The 20,911-nt window shown below is 30.7% G+C and overlaps 3 protein-coding genes across 6 annotated transcripts in view; all 3 read right to left on the bottom strand.

Annotated features, from left to right (window-relative positions):
- Nucleotides 2,847-8,204, bottom strand: LOC109129702 (serine carboxypeptidase-like 9). Of its 2 annotated transcripts, none has more exons than XM_019238405.1 (11): nt 7,930-8,204; nt 7,593-7,695; nt 5,173-5,210; nt 4,983-5,084; nt 4,774-4,860; nt 4,557-4,643; nt 4,237-4,308; nt 4,022-4,143; nt 3,158-3,271; nt 3,028-3,077; nt 2,847-2,938 (listed from the first exon to the last, which is right to left on the bottom strand). In XM_019238405.1, the coding sequence occupies exons 1-11, from the start codon at nt 8,047-8,049 to the stop codon at nt 2,862-2,864; spliced, it is 972 nt and encodes a 323-aa protein (XP_019093950.1). In that variant the 5' UTR covers nt 8,050-8,204; the 3' UTR covers nt 2,847-2,861. The 2 variants fall into 2 exon arrangements, with proteins under 2 accessions (XP_019093950.1, XP_019093951.1); XM_019238406.1 differs by having other exon boundaries at nt 2,847-2,944; nt 3,034-3,077.
- On the bottom strand, nt 10,775-16,117 carry LOC104751935 (serine carboxypeptidase-like 11). Of its 2 annotated transcripts, none has more exons than XM_010473994.1 (14): nt 15,892-16,117; nt 15,667-15,812; nt 15,514-15,590; nt 15,315-15,437; nt 13,362-13,464; nt 13,243-13,280; nt 13,010-13,111; nt 12,778-12,864; nt 12,615-12,683; nt 12,435-12,506; nt 12,227-12,345; nt 11,556-11,669; nt 11,416-11,461; nt 10,775-11,323 (listed from the first exon to the last, which is right to left on the bottom strand). In XM_010473994.1, the coding sequence occupies exons 1-14, from the start codon at nt 16,011-16,013 to the stop codon at nt 11,243-11,245; spliced, it is 1,299 nt and encodes a 432-aa protein (XP_010472296.1). In that variant the 5' UTR covers nt 16,014-16,117; the 3' UTR covers nt 10,775-11,242. The 2 variants fall into 2 exon arrangements, with proteins under 2 accessions (XP_010472296.1, XP_010472297.1); XM_010473995.1 differs by having other exon boundaries at nt 13,362-13,443.
- LOC104751934 (putative calcium-transporting ATPase 7, plasma membrane-type) overlaps nt 16,754-20,911 on the bottom strand; it is a 5,851-nt gene continuing 1,693 nt past the window's right edge. The window contains exons 3-8 of one of the 2 annotated variants that reach the window (XM_019238407.1): nt 20,844-20,898; nt 18,784-20,732; nt 18,523-18,681; nt 18,273-18,444; nt 17,267-17,565; nt 16,754-17,188 (exon numbers count right to left, since the gene is read on the bottom strand). In XM_019238407.1, coding sequence (XP_019093952.1) covers nt 16,949-17,188; nt 17,267-17,565; nt 18,273-18,444; nt 18,523-18,681; nt 18,784-20,732; nt 20,844-20,898 — 2,874 coding nt within the window. In that variant the 3' untranslated portion in view covers nt 16,754-16,948. The remainder of the gene's footprint in view (nt 17,189-17,266; nt 17,566-18,272; nt 18,445-18,522; nt 18,682-18,783; nt 20,733-20,843; nt 20,899-20,911) is intronic. The other variant, XM_010473992.2, reaches the window with a different exon arrangement.

The raw sequence follows: 20,911 nt of genomic DNA, 5'->3' as shown, positions 1-20,911 counted from the left end.
GCTTCTGCCTTCATAGCCGGCTAACAGTAACTACAACAATTTTGTTTACATAAAACCTAAGGAATAAAAATTCCTTGATTTGGATATGACTCGTTGAGGGATGGCAAAAAGTTAACCACCGAGAAAAAATTATGTTTCCGGCACCATCCAAAGCAAAAAGAGTCCGACTTCCATGAATGCCAATGGTGATGCAGAAGATCAATTCAAGGATAAGGCCTCTGCTGCTTCATTGTCGGCTGAGACGATACGAAATCTCTGTTTTCGACAAAAAGAGACCAATATTATTGAACGGTGATGCAGAGGATAAATTAGAGGAAGATACACACACATTGCTTCATTGTCTATCTGCCTTCTTCCTTGTTAAATTTAGAAATTTCTTCCTTGCTTCCTAGGTTTTTTCTAGTGAATGTTTTATTCTTTATTTTATTGAATGTTTTATGTAAATCTCCAAAATCAGTTCAATATTTTTAAAAAATAAATTCTTCTGTTTTCAATAACAGGGGATTTGATATATGATTTTTATTTTGAATCATTTTACATAAATATCAAGTTCAATAACATAGGATTTGAGAATATATAAATATTATAAATTGAATAACAGGTGAATTAAAAAAAAAAAAATCAAATCTTATAAAATCCTTATTTCATGATCCAATGTATATTGATTATTGGTAAGGTACGTATGTTGCTTTTATGACATTTCATATTTTTAAATTGATTTCGTATACGAGTTATGTCTTATTCTTGTTTTTTTTTTCATTGTTAATTTAATGACTAAAGACATATGACGGAAAAAAAATGACTAAAGACATATAGAAGCGGAAGCAGAAATTTTAGTATCAAACCATTCTCTTCTCTCTTAATTTCTAAAGAATTAACCCCATAAAGGTTTTAGTGGTGGTTTAGTAGTTTTTTTATTTGAGGAGTTGTCTTCTGGGTCGCAATTAAGGATTAATTCCTTTTAAATACAACATTAAATCATTCTATTTGGCCAGTCGAAATAATATCATACTCAACATTATATCACTTTTATTTTACAGTACCACACAAAATCCAAGACAAAAAATCATTATCATTTTCTCGTAAGATATGTGTAATTCATGAAGGCCAGCATAACCACCACATGCATTCAATTATAGATTGATATTTTCAACCAATATATGATACTCGGTTCTAGATCGTAACGTATCGAAATTTCTCAAACCAAAATCCTCGATACTACAAAATTGTAAGTTACTTGCAGATAACGTAATATGAACATGGTCACATGTATACATAGATAATAAAATATGTGTGCTTATCGTCAATTTTTTCTTTAAACCCCAAAAATTAATTCAAATAACATCAAATCACAAACAACATCAAATCAAAGTCTTGCAACGTTGATCCTTCTTTTTTAAACCCAAAAATAACAAAAAAAAAAACCAATTAAAAATATGAATGAAGGGTATGCCTCCAGTTATTATTTATATTGAAAACATATAGGGTTCATTGAATATATTTTTGTTAATATTCATTTTTTTAACTGAAAAGTAAGAAGATTAACAAAATAAGAATAAGAGCGTAAGTTTCATATATTCCATATATTGTTTTTCAAAACTTTACATTTCTCCTTTTCTAAATATTGTTTATTTATCCTATTTATTAATATAAAGAAATAGAAAATATTTAAATTTAAAAATGTCAATTAATGAGATGTCAAAAAATAGTTGATTAGTTATATGTCGAATCCCGATTGATTGTTTAAAATCTTATGTGGACAGCTTAAGAAGTTTATACCTCCAATTTTTTTATTAGTATAGATTTCAAAAAGAAATGATTTTATTTTGTTGAAGGTTAGTTTTGTTCTCAAAATTATTCTAGCAACAATTAATACTACAAGAATATTATTTAATATTAATGTTGAATAATTTAAGAAAAAAAGATTAATTCAATATATATGTGATATGTCCGGATAAAGAAACTATCTGTTGAGATCATCTCCTTCTATTTTCGTTTTCATTTATTAGGGATAAGTTTCTCTTTCTCCACTAATTAAGTTACTGTTAGTTTTTTTCTTGTCAAAGAAGTTACTGTTAGTTAAATTAGCTTTAGATAACAAAACTTTTAAAGCTTTCCAGGTGATGGTAATAAACTAATAATTAAGAAAAACTGAATAGTATATAATTAGGTTTTGTGCAAAAAACCCCTATAAACATTTTTTTTCCCTTCAGTTCAGAAAAATGCAAGTCAATACTATCAACTCAAAAATCACTGCTATATACGGTGAAGGGTTTATGTAACAGTGACTTTTGAGTTGATAGTATTGACTTGCATTTTTCTGAATTGAAGGGTAAATTATTTGAATTTATCATTTTTAAAAATATATTGTTTTTAAAAGAACAAAAATTCGGTAGTTATCTAAGAAGAAGATAAAACTATATTTATTAAAATTTCTGTATAATAATAGTATGTTTGTACACAGAGTATTCGTTTTGTTCCTGTTTGATTCACTTAGGTGTTGTTCGATTGCACTAGTTGTAAAAGTTTTGCCCACCAGACTTGTATTTTTATCACGCTAACCAAACGTAATTAACCATTAATGTTGTTATTCAAACGTAACCATTATGGTACTACACTACACTACACCATTATGGCAGTATATGATCACATCGCAACCATTCTCCTCTGCGCCTCTGTAATCATAGAAGTGGGCAGATGTAGGTGGTACTACACTACTTTTATGGCCCATGTTAAATTTATAATTTTTGTATTGTAAGTTTGTTTCTTAAATAACTGATATTTAATTAAGCAATAATACTGTCTACAAACATTTCATGTAGGTTATACATTTTTGCTAGTTAGAAGGGCATGAGGCTCTATTACAAAAGTTGGCCACTGAGCCACATTTTGAACACGATAGAGGTCTCTTCTGGTAGATACTCTGGCGTGTGTCCACATCCCTATAGTCAAAACGTTCAAAACAATCAGAAAATAATTTTTAATGTAAACAATGGAAATAAAAATATTGAGTTGAAATTAGTAAACTTTCTTTGACAGTAGCAAATGTCATCTTGTTGGAATAAGTTCTCGCGTATCTGTCGAAAAAATGATTTTGCGTAAGTTTAATAAGTTTGTGATACGGTAAGAAAATGGAGAAACGTAAAACAGTATATACCCAGCGATTTGATTGTTTATCATCCAAGGCTTCCAGTCATGAGTGATGGAATAATTGAGAGATTTTATCCAGGCTTGAGTTCCAATGGAAGGCAATGCCATATCATGATCACCACTGTTCACCATAAACAATCTTGTGAATGTGCATTATATCAAATACTCCCTCCTATTTTTTAGTTGTCGTTTCTATAGTAAAATTTTTGTTTTATAATAGTTGTTTAATTAGATTTCTAATGCATATATTTGGTAAAAATATCAATTTTATCCCAACCATTTAATTTATTGACCAATAAAAAAATAAAAAATATTAAAAATGGTAAAATAGAAAATTTAATTGTTTTCTTAATCCATGTGAAAAACTTTAAACGACGAGCAATTTAATACCGAGGAAGTGTATATCTTGTATTACAAATAATTTAAATGTTTTACAAAAGATAATTAGGTAATAAAATTCACCAAAACCTTAGGAAAACCAACATTATCAAACTAATTTTATATGAGTTAAAATTAGAAAATGAAACATAAATTAGAATATACTTACAATCTTTTCAAGTAAACAAAGATTCATTCTGATAAGCTTATTTATTTTACAAGTTTTTTTTATAACATTTATGACTATATGCATTGAATTTTTAGAAAATAAAACAAAAATAAAACTATACTAATATTCTCATCAATTAATCAAATTGTTTTCACTTATAAGTTAAATACACTATACACTAATAAATACAAACTTTACCTAGTTAAATTAACCTTAAAGTTTAAGAATACTATATGACTGGGTTTAAGCTAATCGGTCGGTTCAACCACTCATTCCCAGAGTTTAGCTGAGTTTTAATGGTTCATCGATCGATTTAACTATTACCTGAAGATAAGAGACCGGTAGCCGTTAACGCTGTTTTTCATATGGTATGGTATACTATTGCTATAAATGTCGTGATCGTATGGTATCTTACGATTGAATCGCACCCATTCTCTTTTGCTCCCCTATATTCATAGATTGTCCCAAATTTAGACTTTATAAAAGTACTTGATAATATGGAAATTGAATAATGATCTTCAATTAAGGCTTGCAAATACCTTTTTGATTTGAAGAGCTTTGCGAACGCTCTCTGTGTTGCCCCATCGTTCTTGGAGATGATACTTGTAATACTTTAAATGTTTATTTGAAATAATTACTGAAGCAAATCTCCACCCATACTGTACATATGTGGTTCGTTTATTTAAATTAGATTCCTAGTTTAATAAGTTAGGATTTTGATCATAAAGTAGTTACAAATTTTTTAAAATTTGCTAGAGTAAGTAATATAATTTCATCATACTTGTTAGTTTGCGATCGATTAACCAAAACATTTGATAGAATAAAAGCGAAAACAGATAAAATCAATATTATTACTTACATAGCAATCAGGAGATATATTTTGTGTATCTGCTGGGTCCTCGCAATCTGGTATCAATGGATTATATATATTTAGGTCGTCAATGCACTGTAAATACCAAAATAAAAAAACCTGAATTAGTGATGAGAAGCCACGTGGATCTTCCGCTTATAAATAGGAATCAATCGTCTTCATTTTTTTCGAATTATGCCACCGCGATAGCAGAGTTTGTACGTACCTTATGGAATTCTTCAACAAGCTCCAAACATTTTGTGTTGCTTGGATCCACACTGAAATAATTTCCTCTGCAAAATCTCTTCAATGACTGTAAAATAATGTTTTGAACGTTGTTATATTTTTAGGCTTTGAAATTTAGTAAAGTTAAAAGCAGAAATATTAAAAAGACCAAACAACAAATTAAGCATGCATGGTATATATAATTCATACCGTGTAGAGTTCATCAGAGATAAGTGACATTCCATGAGCAAATGGAATACGAGAGTTTTGTTCAATGTCATAATGTGTCATTGGGTTTCCGAGCACATAACCCTGTTTTTGGAAAGAAAATTGAAAGTGTTGGAGAATATTATATGTATATACAACATAATATAAGAAGCAATTATTAAATATCATTTACCTGTATGTTTATAGGAGGGTTGCAACATATATAGTTTCCTGCATCACAGTAATTATATTGTTAAAATATGCATGAGAGAGAGAAAACATTTTGATTACTTGAACAAGGGGTAAGAGTATGGTAAACTAGAAAGTAGTTCACGCGATGCGTGGTTTATGTATGCATTATTAATTTGAAATATAAAATGAAGTTTCTATTCAATTATATATGAAATGTACAGATGTAATTATTAATGTATGTCTTAAAAATAATATTCATAATACTACGGTTCAACTACAATTTATAATTTATATATGTTATATAGTGTTTCATAGAAGGGTCATGAAAAAAAGGGAAGTTATAGTACATATTACTAAATATTTTTGATTACAATATATTGTTGAAATTATTTAAACAGTATATTATTATAGTAATAAGACCATTACTTATAGCAAAGTAAACTATATATGGTAATTTCGTTAAATATTTAAGATAAATTATATATTATTTTATATTTTTTCTTTTTTGGAAAATAAAAAACTGATAAATAGTCCAGAAAGAAAAATGTAAGATCTTACTTAATTATTTTGATAAATAATTTTATGTTGTCCTATATATTAATTTTATTGTCATCATCTAAAAGTAAAAGTTAACAAAAAATAGTTTTATACTTCCCTCCCTTTCATAATATAAGATGTTTTAGAGATTTTTGTTGTTTCATAATATAGGATGTTTTCAAGTTTCTATGTAACTTTTAGATTAGTTTAGTATTTTATATTATGCAGTCTTGTTTATAATTGGTTGAACTTTTTTAAAGTAGTCATTTCTTAATCTGCGTACTTTACTCAAAACATCTTATATTTTGAAACGGAGGGAGTATATGATAAGTTAATTTTCAAATAATTTATTAAACGATATCACAAAACAAATATATTATATTATATTATAAGTTTAACCAGTTTTTATAAAAAATCATGAAAAGTGTGTGAAATTTAATATTTTTTTATTTTCTATATATTGTCTTTATTTCTAATAATTTTAATATAAATAGTATAATTAAAAATAAATTAATTTTTGAAATTATTGTTTTCTGTTATATCATAGGGTGATAAAACAATTATTCTATGATACCATTATGTTTTTTAGTACATATGTTTTAAAGACAATTAAACTGTAACTTATAAATTACTATTAAATACAAATTTAAGTTGTGTCTTTAATACAATATATATGATTATTGAATATAATGTGAGTTTTTTTATATATTAGAAATTTTTTTATAGTTTTAAATTAGTCTATCATAAATTAATTTGGTTTCAGTTTTCACTTTGAAATGTATGAAATCATTTTATAGTAATAGGACAATTAGTTACAGAAAATTAAATTAAATTTTGTATGTTCGTTAAATAATTAAGATAAATTAATTTATTTATAGTTTGTTTTTTTTGGAAAAAAAAACTGATAAGTATTCTAAGAAAAAAAAAGTGTAAGACCTTACTTTGAGAGATAAATTATGTTCTCTTATCTATTAATTATATTTTCATATATAAAAGTAATAGTTAACAACAAATAATTTTATAATATGATAAGTCAATTTTAAAATAATTTGTTGAAACGACATCACAAAACAATATCTTATACTCTAAGTCTAACTAATCTTTTATATAATTCATGAAAATAAAAGTGTGTCAAATTTAATATAAATATGTTTTTCTTCTATAAATTGTCTCTAATTCTAATCATTTTAAAAGAAATAGTATAGTTAACAATAAATTAATTTTGAAACTATTGTTTTTCTGTTATTTCATGGGGGAGATAAAACAATTATGTTATGATACCAATTTTTTTTAGTACATAGGTTTTAAAGACAGTCAAACTGTAACTTATAGAATACAATTAAATACAAATTTGAGTTGTGTCTTTAATACATCATATATGATTTTTAAATATAATGTGATATATATATATATATATATTAGAAAATCTTCTATATTTTTAAATTAGTCTATCATAAATTAATTTGGTTTCAGTTTTTACTTTAAAAGTATGAAACCATTTTTTATTTTTATTTGGTTTCAATTTGTTTATATTTTTAGTTGGGTTGATCAGTATTTTCTTTTAGATTGTAAGGTGTATGATTTCATATGAAATATATTAGATGCTAAAACTAAAAAATGAAAGAAATATTTATTTTGTAACAATGTTGAGAAAAAATGAAAAAGTAAACTATACAATAATTATCTTTTTTTAACAAACTATACACCACATAAGATACAAATAAAATAAAGTCAAGTAAAAAAATAGAATATTAAATTTAAAATTAATGAGAATGACATGTGTCACAAAAGTAGAGTGTCAAATGTCATTGTTAGGCAAAGTTAGAAAAAACATTATCTTATTATATAACATGTGTATATATGTTGATATGATTAAAAACATACCTTTTGAGATTTTGTCAACGAGGGCCGGAACAATCATACCGGCATAAGAACTTCCAGTAGCATAAAATGGATTGGACAAATATTGTGGATGCTTGCTTAGCCACTGTAATCATATATTGATGCGCTAAACCAATCACCTCAAGCTCGGATGAAATATAAAATAAGAACGTGTAAAGCTTTTAAAATCACGTAAAAAATAATCTCGGTTAAGTCTACATCTCATTGGAATCGGTATCTCGGAATCAACTATATATCAATATATAACAACATAGACAAGAGCTTAAATTAATAACGAAAAATGTTATTAAAAAAAAACAAATAATCTTTCTCTTATAACCTTTTGAAGAAACTCATATATGATCTTAACTTCATTTGTGTCAGTAGTTTTATTAAGTGGAGTTCTTGAATATGAGAAGCCAGCTCCAACAGGCTGATCCAAGAATATTATGCTCGCCATCTACCTTTGTCCATGAATATGTAGTTGATACCAAAGAAGGGACAGTTCCATTATAAACCTCGGACTTCAAACTCAAAGGGCCTATATTTTTTCCCCCACTTTCAGCAAATCTTTGAAAATAATCCTTAGAGCAATACGAAAAAAATAATCCTTAAGAGATTTACCAATCTCCATAAGAAGGCCATTGAGAGAAGAACTTCCAGGTCCTCCCTCTAACCATAGAAGAAGAGGGTCTTCTTCTGGATTATTCTCTGACTTGATGAAATATTAAAACAGTTGCTCTTCCTCTTTCTTACCGATACCAATGTACCTTCATTCAGAAGAATGATTAATTACTAACTCCAAACTCAAAACACATTGTTACACAAGAGAGATTTTAACACACCCGGTTTCGAGTTCGAAAGGAAGAGGGCCTTCAAAACCGGGAAGAAACTTGACGATAGAGCCAGATTCAGCATGATGGCTCATGACAAATAGAAGCAGAAGCAGAAATTTTGGTGTTAAATTCATTTTCTTTTAGTTTCTAAAGACTGTGTTCTCCAAGGAAACAATGATCTTTATTATAATTACCAATAACAGAGGTTTTGTGAAATGTGAGGTCACTAGTCCCCCACGTTGAATAGTCATAATTTGTAGGACCATATATTTCCAATTCGATTTTTCAGTCAGTATCTACTGATTTTATTGATAAGGTACATACGTTGCTTTCGTGACCTTTCATTTATTTTAAATTGATCTTTTACATGTTGTGTCTTCTTCTTTTTTTTGGTATCAATGTAAAAATTTATACAATTTTGCAAATTTCACAGAAAACAAAAAAAGAAGAAAAACAAAAAATTACATTATCATGGCAGAGAGGATCCACTTTTTATATTACGACTTCACATTCTCTGTTTGAGTATCCTGGTTTTAGCTTCACTTGTGAAATCTTTATCTCCTAAGTTCTTGAAGTCCCGCGGCTTTATGACCCCATCTCCATGAAGTGGGTATTACCAGTACAATTTCCAAAGCTTTACACCGAATCCCGTCACATCCTTTACCTCTCCTTTTACCCTCAATCAGAGTACCCTCAACCCTACTCGACCTCTTAACAAAGCTAACCTTCGGGTAGACATCCTCATCCCGGTGAGTATCTCAGCTTTGGCTATCTCAACGTCACTTGGTCTTCGATACAAGACAGTGACCACCTATTCTTCCATCGACTTGTTCTTGGAAGCTGCATTGTTATTGCTTGATCTCACAGGATGCACAACCCTTGCTAGGATTTGGTTCATAGCTCTCAAGACTACAATCTCGATGACCTCTATCTACCTCTATCTCTTTATTGTCTTGGCTTTGGGGATTGCCTCTCTTTGTTGTCTTTTAAACTTTGTTTCTTACTCTGTATATTTTGTTCTGTTCTAATAGAATGAAACATATGTTTTGTCAAAAAAAAAAAAAAAAAAAAAAAAAAAAAAAAAAAAAAAAAANAAAAAAAAAAACATAAACCACCAAAAATTACAACATAACATAAACAGAAAACAGGGAGAAATCACAAGTGAAACCCCATAAGCCAAGATCCGAGAAAAAAATACCGATTCCAAACTGTAAAGTTTGGACATTGGTATGGTTTCTTCAACTCAAAAGAGCTAGAATCCTAATCGTTATTGCCACGAGCCAACCTTTAAACACTAAAGAATTAACGCTTACAGCTTTTTCGAATACTAACACAAATACTAAACGGCTATAAGACAAATACATGTTGTGTCTTATTACAATATTACTTTTTTTTATTTAATCCTGTTAAAGGATGAAGATAAACATATTGGTGTTGGATTCTGCACCAAGGATTCAGGATCTGGATCCATGTGGAGATTACTAATATGATCTTCTCCCTTACATATTATTTGAGAAGCATTCTCTAAAAAATTGATGTGTCGTCATCATAGATTTTGAGATACTATTTTTAAATTTATACTTATTTTTAGTTATATTTACATTTACATACTGTTGTATTTTCCCAAAAAAAAAAATAACACTCAAATGAATTCTTATATTATATTTCGAATTAAATGGTATTTCTTAACTATATTTTTATAAAATCTTTAAAATGAAGTTTAAAGAACTTTTGGTTCATATGGTGTGATAATATAAAATTGATATTATAATAGTTGATAAGAGTTAAATCTTAATTATTATACACAAATTTTACATATTCAAATAAAACTACCCCTTTTTGTAAATGAACCAAAAAGAGAAATTGTTAGGAATACTCTTTTGTAGATACTTTTTTCAAAAATACATCTTTTTGTCAATTTCATTTTTGTACTCTTTTACACAATTACAATATGTTTAATTAGCTTGAATCATTTGCAAAAATATTTTTTTTCTATACTTTTTTGCAAAAATATGCTCTCTTGTTGTCCATTTCCAATAATACCTAAGTCGATGTATAAAAAATAACTAAATTTTAAATCCTAAACTCTAAATTTTAAACCCTACCCCTCAACGTATTTTGACGATATTAAAATTGACAAAGAAGAGTTTTCTTCTTTTTCTTTATCTCTAGTTTCACGAAATGTAAATGTAATTGTGGATTCTCTATGTAAACAGTTTTCCACCCAATTGACTCATATGAGTTGATCTTTTATAGAAAAAAAAAATTATATCTCTCAAAACTGTATCCTAAATATAAAATATTGAATCCAAATTTTTAAAAAAATTCTAAAAATTATAAATTGCAATAAAGAAATTATCAGTTGTTTTACCTGTATACTAAAAGAAACAACAAAATAATAAATTAAAACTAAAATGCGTAACCGGGCGCGTAACACAGATTTTCCTCTGGTTAATGTGAAAGGAACACTATAACATAGAACACTAATCTATGCGAACATAAGAAATAATCCAAAAAAATGTCAAATCAAATGAATAACGCAAAAATGTTACCTAACAACAAACAAAAGCATTATGCGTTTTTATTTTTTTAAACCAGGAACTTTTAGGTCTGTCGCATGTAGTCTCCTTAGTTAGACCTAAGACGAGCCTTCAAGTACCTCCTTTATTGCCTTATTGGTTACTATCTATCTCCCTCCAAAGCATGTCGAACTGTTGGGAGAGACAAACACGTAGACTAGTAGATAATTGTAATGTATACAAACATTTCATGTTTCATATTTTTTTTTAGTGTATACTTAAAGACCATGACCCTCGATCACAAAGGTTGGCCATTAATCCACCGTTGAAACATGATAAAAGACTCATTTGGTTTATTCTCTACTGTGTGCCCACCTCCCTATAATAAAAAAGGCTCAAAACAATTAGAAAATACTGTTGAATTAATGAAACTGAGTAAGAAAAATATTAAGATGAAACAAGAAGACTTGCTTTGACTGTAGCAAATGTCATCTTATTGGAATAAGTCCTCGTGTATCTGCCATGAAAAAAGACATTAGTGATTTTACGGGAGCTTTATATATATATAGTCTGCGATATGATGAGAGCTTAAACACAAATTATATATATACCCAGCGATTTGATCTTTTATCATCCAAGGTCTCCATTCATGAATGATGGAGTAATTTAGAGATTTTATCCAGGCCTCAGTTGCAAGGAAAGGAACCACCAAATCATGATCACCACTGCTCAACCATAAACCGCACAAAAATAATAATCTCATAAATTTTGTTGGTAGGAATTGACATTTTGGTTTAAGGTACATATAGGTTTCAATTTGATTTTGTCTTCGATCTTGATTTGAGAGAAACTAAAAACAAATAAAATCTATTTGTAATCTGGTTTGCTTCGTTTCAGCAGGATGCAATTCGGTTTAGTTTTGGTTTGGTTGGTTTTAGAAAAATACTTCAGAAATATATATACATTTGTTTTTGTAAATTTGATATTTACTTGATATGGAATTATGGATGTGCCTAGAATTTTTTTTTTAAAAGAAAAACTCTTGATTATTCGGTTTAGTTTTCTTCAATTCACTAACCAGTTTTAATTTCCTTTTATTTGGGTTTAAAACTAAAATAATAACAACTTTTGGTTTAATTCAATTTTTGGTTTCCTTTTATTTGGGTTTAAAGTAAAATAATGTCAAAATTGTTTGGTTTAAGTCATATTTTGGTTTAATTTTCTGATAGTGAAATTTTTGATCAGGTTCTTTAGAATTAAGAATTAAGTATTTAACTCTTACTTGTAGATGAGAGATCGGTAGCCACTAATACTGTTATTCATATGGTATGGTACGCTGCTCTTGATGTCCTTGTCGTATGGGTTACTCCGATTACATCGCACCCATTCTCCTATACTCCCCTTTAATCATATATCGTCAATAGTTTAGATTTTTTCTCTTTACTATCATCACACTTTATCAATGATCTTAATATAAACTTGGCGTATACCTTATCAATATGAAGAGCATCGCGAACACTCTCATCGTTGGCCCAAAAGCTAAGGAGATAATATGGATATAGCTGCAAAAATAACCGTAAGAATATGTTTCTTTTAATCTGAAGTAATATATAAATGACAGTTATGCAACCCTTTTACTGTTTTATATGAAGAAATGATGTATTACTTACAAAGCAATCAGAAGATGTCATGTTGCAATCTGGTAATAATATATTAAATTCATTCAGTTTGTCGGTACACTGTAAATTAAAAAAAAAAAAAAAATCTGAATTAGATAATTAATCACTATCTGATAAGTTACTGAACATCGACCAAATTTGCAAGTGTGTGTACCTTATGGTATTCCTCAACGAGTTTCAAACATTTTGTGTTACTTGGATCCGCATTGAAATAATTTCCTTTGCAGGCGCTCCTAATTGACTGTTAAAAAACAATGTTTAGAACATTCGTTGTTGTATATCATTTAGATTTTTTGAAAAGTTGTCGACGTTAACTAGACTCTTCGATATAAAAAAAAAACTCTCTAATGAAAAATTTAACTAAGAGAATTAAGCATGCCATATACCTCGTATACTTCATCTGATATTAGTCCCATTCCATGAGAAAATGGAACGCGATACTTTTCGTCTTCTTCAAAATGTGTTATCGGGTTCCCGAGCACATATCCCTGTTTTTGGTAAGAATATATATAACTACCAGTCTCTCTTTTTTTTTTGCCAACACATATCAGTCTATCATATTATTTGATCAGAACTTTTTAACGTTAATATTCTGAGGAAAGTACAAATTATCAATTACCTGTAGATTTATAGGAGGTTCGCAACATATATAATTTCCTGCATCATATATAGTGTCTATGTTATTTTAAAGTTAAGAGTATCGGTTGAACGATATTCAAAGAAAGTATGCGAGGATACCTCTTGAGATTTCTTGAACGAGGGCCGGAACAATCATACCAGAATAAGAATCTCCGGCAGCATAAAAAGGGTTTGAAGAAAACTGTGGATGTTTGTTTAGCCACTGAGAAAAAAAAAAAGGCTCTTAAGATTTGTGTTTTAAATCAGTTTTGAAAGTGTAAATAAAAATTCAAGCTATGCCTAGTTTGACTAATTTGGATAGTAGATGAAACGGAATGTTTTAGTGAGTTCAACTAATTGCTATGGTTAAACTTGCTATAATTACATTCTCCATTTTAGTTTAAGTATAGTTATATAAAGGGTATTATGCAAAACCACCTTCCAAGTCACCGTTATTTTTTTTGCAACTTTATCTTCTACATTCTAAAAATGCAAATTATACATGCAAAGTATAAAATAACTCGCAATATAACATGTCGTTATCACTGTCAAAATTTGTAAAATGTTGATAAATAATTTATCAATTTGAAACCTCGACAATAAGGAGTCAAAATCTACATTTGTAATTTTGGAAATCTAATCTATGTGACCATAGAAACGTTTAGAAAATACTTTTAAAAGTAATATTTAATTTATTTTATAATTTCATCAGATTAATCTACAATTTTGGAAAATAAAGGGCAAAATTGTAAACAAATGTGAATCTATCGCTATGGCTTGATGGTAACTGTGGAGTGCATTATTTTTTGCCCTTTAACAAAAAAAAAATGTAAACAAATGATTATTTAGACGGGTTTTTGCACAAAACCTTTTCTTAAACTAATTTTGTTCCACAGAAAATAACATTTCAGGTTAGAATAACATTTCGGGTTACAAATATTTTATATATATTGAAAAAAGAGAATTTGTTAAAAATACCATTTTTGAAATACACCTTTTCAAAAATGCTCATTTTTTTTTGCCATTTTTATTTTTGCTTTTCTTTAATTTTTAATGACTATTTTACCCTTAGATGAAAAATATTTTATTCAATAAAAAGAAAACCAAAATTTTCCCGCCAAAAAAATTTCTGACATATTTTCCCGCCAAAATATTTTCGGAAAAATTTCCCGCCAAAAAAAAATTTCGTCAAAAAAATTTTGATAAAAAATTTCGACAACAAAAATTTCCCGCCAAAAATTTACAAGGTGTTTAAAAGGTTTTAAAAGGTAGAAACCTCATAAAAATCTTATAAACACCTTGTAAACGCTTTTAACAAAATTTTGAAAAGGGTTTTAAAAGGTTTTAAAAGGTTTTTTAAACAACTTTTAAACGCTTTCACAAGGTTTTTATAAGGTTTTTAAAAGGTTTTTAAAATGTTTTTAAAAAGGTTTTTAAAAGTTTTTAAACACCTTGTTAACACTTTTACAAAGTTTTTAAAAGCGTTTACAAGGTTTTTAAAAGGTTTTTAAAAGCGTTTACAAGGTTTTTAAAAGGTTTTTAAAAGCGTTTACAAGGTTTTTAAAAGGTTTTTAAAAGGTTTTTAAACACCTTATAAAAACGTTTACAAGGTTTTTAAAAGCGTTTACAAGGTTTTTAAAAGATATAAATATCAAAAATTTGGCGGAAAAAATAATTTTTGGCAGGAAATTTTTTATATTTGGGCGGGAAAGTTTTCATTTTTGAGGGAAAATTTTTCATTTTTGGCGGGAAATTTTTTTGATTTTGACTGGAAAGTTTTTTGATTTTTGTGACTGTACATTCTTGTTGTCATTTAAAAAAAAATAATTTGGTCATTTTGTATATAAAAAAGGGTAATTTTAAAAATGGTCAACATAAAAAAGTAATTAAAAAAAAGGACATGAAAAAAGGAGTATTTTAAAAAATGCACCTTCAAAAAACCCCTCTAAATCATCATTTGTTTACAACTTGTGTAAAAAAATCCAAACTACATTTAGTATCGAAGGAAGGGATTATTGTGTTAATGCAAAAAGACAAATGCTTCGAGATAATAAATTAAGTTTGTCCTTTTACCTTTTGAAGAAACTCACGGATCCTCTTAACTTCGCCTGTGTCGCTAGGCTTATCAATAAGTGGGGTTCTGGAGTAGGAGAAGCCAGTTCTAACAGGCTGATCCAAAAATATTATGTTCACCATCTGAAAAAATGATCAAAAAAAAAAATTGATTCATCATTGGTTTTTGATTAACTCATATGAACACACCTTCTTCTACCTTTGTCCACGAGTATGTAGTAGAGACCAAAGAAGGAACACTTCCATTGTAAACCTCGGACTTGAAAGCCAGAGGTCCTAAGAAAGAAAAGAAAACCACAGGTCCTGATATATCCTTAGATCGAGCAAGAAGCAAAAAAAAACATAGATTTACCATTCTCGAAAAAGAGGCCAGTGTTAGAAGAACATCCAGGTCCTCCATTTAACCAGAGAAGCAGAGGGTCTTCTTTTGGATTGTTCTCAGACTTAATAAAGTAGTAGAACAATTGCATTTCTTCTTTCTCACCAATACCAATGTACCTTCATTCAGGGGAATGACTAATTACTAAATATTCCAAATTCAAAGCACATTATTGCTATAAAGAGAGATTTAACAAACCCGGTTTCGAGTTCGAAAGGAAGAGGGCCTTCAAAACCTGGAAGAAACTTGACGATAGAGCCAGAATCAACATGATTCAAGGTAAACAGAAGCAGAAGCAGCAATTGTAGTGTTAATCTCATTCTCTCTCAGTTTCCAAAGATTAGAACAATGATCTTTACCATCTTAAAGCGTTTCACAATATATATATATTTAATGCCAATAATAGAGGTTTGGTGATGCTTTATAAAATGTGAGGTCACTAGGTCCACGTTGCAGACTGAAGAGTCATATATACTCGTATGTAGGAGGACAGTATATTTTCAATAAATATTATTTATTTTAGAACCCTTTATTTTACTGTCGGTCTAACAAGAAATTTGATTCGATAGATGGATCAATGTCAACAAGAACAAAACCGATCGATTTTTTCACATCTCAATGTATTATTTATGCTAGTAGCTTTTATTTTATTTTAAAAGATTATCTTGCGGACATATTTTAAAGGATTATGTCGAAACACGATTTAGAAATTTGGAATATAAAACAACGGGCACAATAATATCTTTGTGACTGACATTTTGACTTTCGTAGCCTAACAATCCCTTCATATTCTAACAACTGAGATTCACATGATATATGGTAGTATCTCTTTATATTTGATAGTGTCACAATGAAGGCTCCACCAAAGAAGCTACATAAATTTAGACTTTAGAGAGAGAGTGCTCTTAATTAAGTTTAAAAATACAGTATGGTCACTTTCTTCTCTGTTCTTTAACTTTTTTAACCGTCACTCTTCTTTTTTCTCGGCAAGTCTCGGTCTAGTCCAAGTTTCTGTTTTTGTTTTTGGTTTTGTATTTGGTTTTGATAGCATGGATTCATCTCAAGAACAAAGAAACAAAAGAAATAGATGAGTAGATTAATTGTCATTAGCCTATGTAACACAAACTTAGTCAACAATGTAAACAAACGAAAAAAAAAGAAATGCAAAAAGGCAAAAGCTTTGTGAAAATTTTGCATGTGTCAATAGTAACTTCTGTTTCTATAAGCAAGATTATTACCGGCATTATGTCTTCAATCACACAGGTATTTTCTTCAAGCCAACAGCGATCGGCATGCCCAAGAAGCCAACGAGTATGCTGAAGAACCATTGGACTATTGTAAGTGGTGTGGTGCTTGCAAATGTGCCCAAGAACTCAATGATTATGATCTGAAAGAAAACTGTTGCACCAATGACAACCACAAAAACATAGTTGTCGAGTATGCCTTTCAAAACATCGATCTCTTCCATCTCCCGCGAGCTTACTTCATTGAAGACCTGTAACATCAACAACAATCCACACAATTTATCATACCACAAAAGCTTCAAGTGAGTCTAAGTTATGAGTATTTTTACCTGACAGAAGACAAAGCAGTTGAAGATAAGTGTGTTCAATACAAGAGTAGATTCAGGACCAACAAGACCAAACATAGACTTCCCTTTGGCCTGTAGGAACCAAATGATAACGAATTGGTACACGGATTGTCCTAAGATATTTCTCCACATCGCGTTGGTGATGAAATTCCCTCTCCTCCCAACTGGCATACGTTTCATTAGCTCATTGTTCGGAGGCTCTGTAGCTAGAGCAAGAGCTCCAAGTGTGTCCATTATCATGTTGACCCAAAGTAGTTGAACAGCAGTTAGAGGAGCACTTCCTGTGAATTAACGCATAAACAAAGTAAAGATGGAAACTACAACAGAACAAAATAGTAGAAAATAAAAATTTGAATAAAACTGAATCAGCCTATTCCTTTAACTTACCAGTCAAGCAAGCTGAAGAGAAGTTAACAATGAGTGCAACAACATTGACTGTTAACTGAAACTGCACAAACTTCTGAATGTTAATGTAAACAGAACGTCCCCACTTCGCCACCGTAACGATTGTGCTGAAATTGTCGTCTAGAATGATGACATCTGCGCTCTCTTTTGCTACCTAAAATAGTTTTCAAAAAAAGTTTGAGTCGTTTTCATAATTATTAACATTAGTCTTTTTTCGATATATCATACTCACTTCAGTTCCGGCAATCCCCATAGCTAATCCTATGTCCGCCTCGTGGAGTGCTGGTGCATCGTTTGTACCATCACCAGTCACAGCAACAACTTCATCAAAAGTGGTCCTTAACTGCTTCACGAGTGTATGCTTGTCCATGGGCGACGAACGAGCCATCACCTAGTAAAAAAAACAAAATCTGGTTTAAGTCCTAGAATAATATAAAGTGAAGGTTAAAATGGTTAAATGTTTTTTTTAAAGGTTAAATCAAGAAACGGTTACCTGAATCTTGGGAATGAGTTCAAGNACAGAACAAAATAGTAGAAAATAAAAATTTGAATAAAACTGAATCAGCCTATTCCTTTAACTTACCAGTCAAGCAAGCTGAAGAGAAGTTAACAATGAGTGCAACAACATTGACTGTTAACTGAAACTGCACAAACTTCTGAATGTTAATGTAAACAGAACGTCCCCACTTCGCCACCGTAACGATTGTGCTGAAATTGTCGTCTAGAATGATGACATCTGCGCTCTCTTTTGCTACCTAAAATAGTTTTCAAAAAAAGTTTGAGTCGTTTTCATAATTATTAACATTAGTCTTTTTTCGATATATCATACTCACTTCAGTTCCGGCAATCCCCATAGCTAATCCTATGTCCGCCTCGTGGAGTGCTGGTGCATCGTTTGTACCATCACCAGTCACAGCAACAACTTCATCAAAAGTGGTCCTTAACTGCTTCACGAGTGTATGCTTGTCCATGGGCGACGAACGAGCCATCACCTTGTAAGAAAAACAAAATCTGGTTTAAGTCATAGAATAATATAAAGCGAAGTTTAAAAAGGTTAAATGTTTTTTTTAAAAGGTTAAATCAAAAAACGGTACCTGAATCTTGGGAATGAGTTCAAGCATCTCTTCTTGATTTTTTTCTCTAAAGACAGGACCTTCAATGGCTATACCATCATAAGTGAGGATACCACATTCCCTAGCAATAGCTTTTGCGGTATTAATGTTATCTCCTGTAACCATTCTCACCATAATACCGGCACGGCGACAAAGCTCCACGGACTCCCTGACTCCAGGACGAACAGGGTCTTTGATACCAACAATCCCTATGCAAGTAAACCCTGAGGCTGGAATGCCTTCATCAGCAGAAAACCCGTTTTCGATATCCATATAGGCAAGGCAAAGAGTACGAAGAGCTTCATTTGCAAAGTCATTTATTGTAACATTCAAGTACTTGATAGATTCTTCATCAAGCGGAACAACCTCACCACTTGAGTTGATAACTTTATCGCAAGCTGCTAAAACAATCTCGGAAGCTCCTTTGGTGTGAGCGCGAACACGTCCTCCTTCAGGGATCTCAATGACTACTCCCATTCTTTTCTTTGTTGAGTTAAAAGGCTCAACTTTGATAACTTTGTAAGATTGTCTCTCTTCTTGAAACTTACCTCCAAGAGATAGTCCTAATTCCAATATAGCAGTCTCTGTTGGTGTTCCCAATATCTCTGTCTTGCCATGTTCGTTCACAACAACTTCCCCACCGGTATTATTAAAAATCGACTGGAGCAATAGTTTCAAAGCAGCTTCAGGAATATCAGATTGCAAGCTAGAACTTTTGCTTGCTACATCTTGAACATTCATACAAATGCAAGATTTCACAACAGTCATGTGATTTGTTGTTAATGTACCAGTCTTGTCACTGCATATAGTAGTTGCAGATCCCATTGTCTCACAAGCTGCCAAATGTCGAACAAGCGCTTTATCATTCATCATCTTCTTCATCGCAAACGCGAGGCTAAGTGTGACAGCTAATGGTAACCCTTCAGGAACCGCAACAACAACAATTGTCACAGCAATAGCAAAATATTCCAAAAGCTCTAACGCTTCATCTCCAGACCATCTCCAGTGAGTTCCCAATGAAACCTTCCTCATAAACATTCCTTGCACCAAAACTGCAAAGGTAACAATAGCGAAGAAAAGACCAATTTTACCAATGATGGTTGCAACTCCATTAAGTTTCACCTGCAATGGAGTTTCGTCATCGCCTCCTTCACTTAGAGTTGCCATTAGCTTTCCCCATTGAGTTCTCATCCCAACTGTTGTAACCAACATCTTACATGACCCATCTTGAACTTTGGTTCCAGAGAGAAGGAAAGGGTTTTGTGCACTCACCATCACAGGCTCACTCTCTCCTGTCAAACTCGATTCATCTATGACAACAGAGAACCCCGAGAGGAAAAGACCATCCGCGGGAACTTGATCTCCGATAGCAAGATGAACAACGTCACCAGGGAGCAGATCATATATAGACATCTTCTGTCTAAACCCGTTTCGCGTAACTTGAACAGTAATCTTCTTCTTCTCCTTATCCAAATCCCGGAACTGCAAAGACTGTCTGTAATCACTTGTTGCTGTCACAAACACAACCAAAAGGATACTAGCAACAATGCCAAGACCATCATGTGAGCCTTGAGGCCATCCTTCAGTTGCAATACCAACTATCAAAGACACGAAAGCGCAAACTCCTAGAATCATAAGAGTCATGTCTTGAAGTGCTTCCCAAACAAACACCGAAAAACTTCTTAATTCACTCTCTGCAAACTTGTTGATTCCAAAAAGCTCTTGTCGCTTGCTCAACTGGTCAGATTCATTTGTTGAGAGACCAGCATTGGGACATGCCTTAAGCTTACCTGAAAGACCATCAACTCCACCATGGAACTTAAGCTTCTTCACATCATGACCTTCAACTATTGATCCTAACTCATCCGCACAAATCTCAAACCCTGCAGCTTTAACTTCTTCAGGAACCTTGTAGTCACTTGGAGAAACACCTGAAAAACAAAAAGTTCAAAATCAAGAACAATACACTTTTTGAAACAAATGCCAAAAATAAATAATAATAAAAGCTCTAAAGTTTCCTCTGTCTCAGATTAATTACTCACCAGAGATAAACTGGAATGCGGCTTTTGACACAAGAACTGCAACCCTTAATTTCTCCTGTATATATATA

This window comes from Camelina sativa, chromosome 16 (genome assembly GCF_000633955.1).
Source record: "Camelina sativa cultivar DH55 chromosome 16, Cs, whole genome shotgun sequence".
In the NCBI taxonomy this organism is placed as follows: domain Eukaryota; kingdom Viridiplantae; phylum Streptophyta; class Magnoliopsida; order Brassicales; family Brassicaceae; genus Camelina; species Camelina sativa.
The sequence above is the reverse complement of the archived record's forward strand: the minus strand, read 5'-3'. Positions and strand labels throughout refer to the sequence as shown.

What these genes read in the sequence shown, in the direction of transcription:
- LOC109129702 (XM_019238405.1), bottom strand. Translation starts at nt 8,049, where the DNA reads ATGGCGAGCATAATATTCTTGGATCAGCCTGTTGGAGCTGGCTTCTCA. An exon ending in ACCCTCCTATAAACATACAG is followed by an intron (nt 5,085 to 5,172) that starts GTAAATGATATT and finishes TTCCAAAAACAG; the next exon opens with GGTTATGTGCTCGGAAACCC. An exon ending in TTGTTGAAGAATTCCATAAG is followed by an intron (nt 4,644 to 4,773) that starts GTACGTACAAAC and finishes TGGTATTTACAG; the next exon opens with TGCATTGACGACCTAAATAT.
- LOC104751935 (XM_010473994.1), bottom strand. Translation starts at nt 16,013, where the DNA reads ATGAGATTAACACTACAATTGCTGCTTCTGCTTCTGTTTACCTTGAAT. An exon ending in TCCGTGAGTTTCTTCAAAAG is followed by an intron (nt 13,465 to 15,314) that starts GTAAAAGGACAA and finishes TTTTTTTCTCAG; the next exon opens with TGGCTAAACAAACATCCACA. An exon ending in CGTTCAAGAAATCTCAAGAG is followed by an intron (nt 13,281 to 13,361) that starts GTATCCTCGCAT and finishes TATATGATGCAG; the next exon opens with GAAATTATATATGTTGCGAA.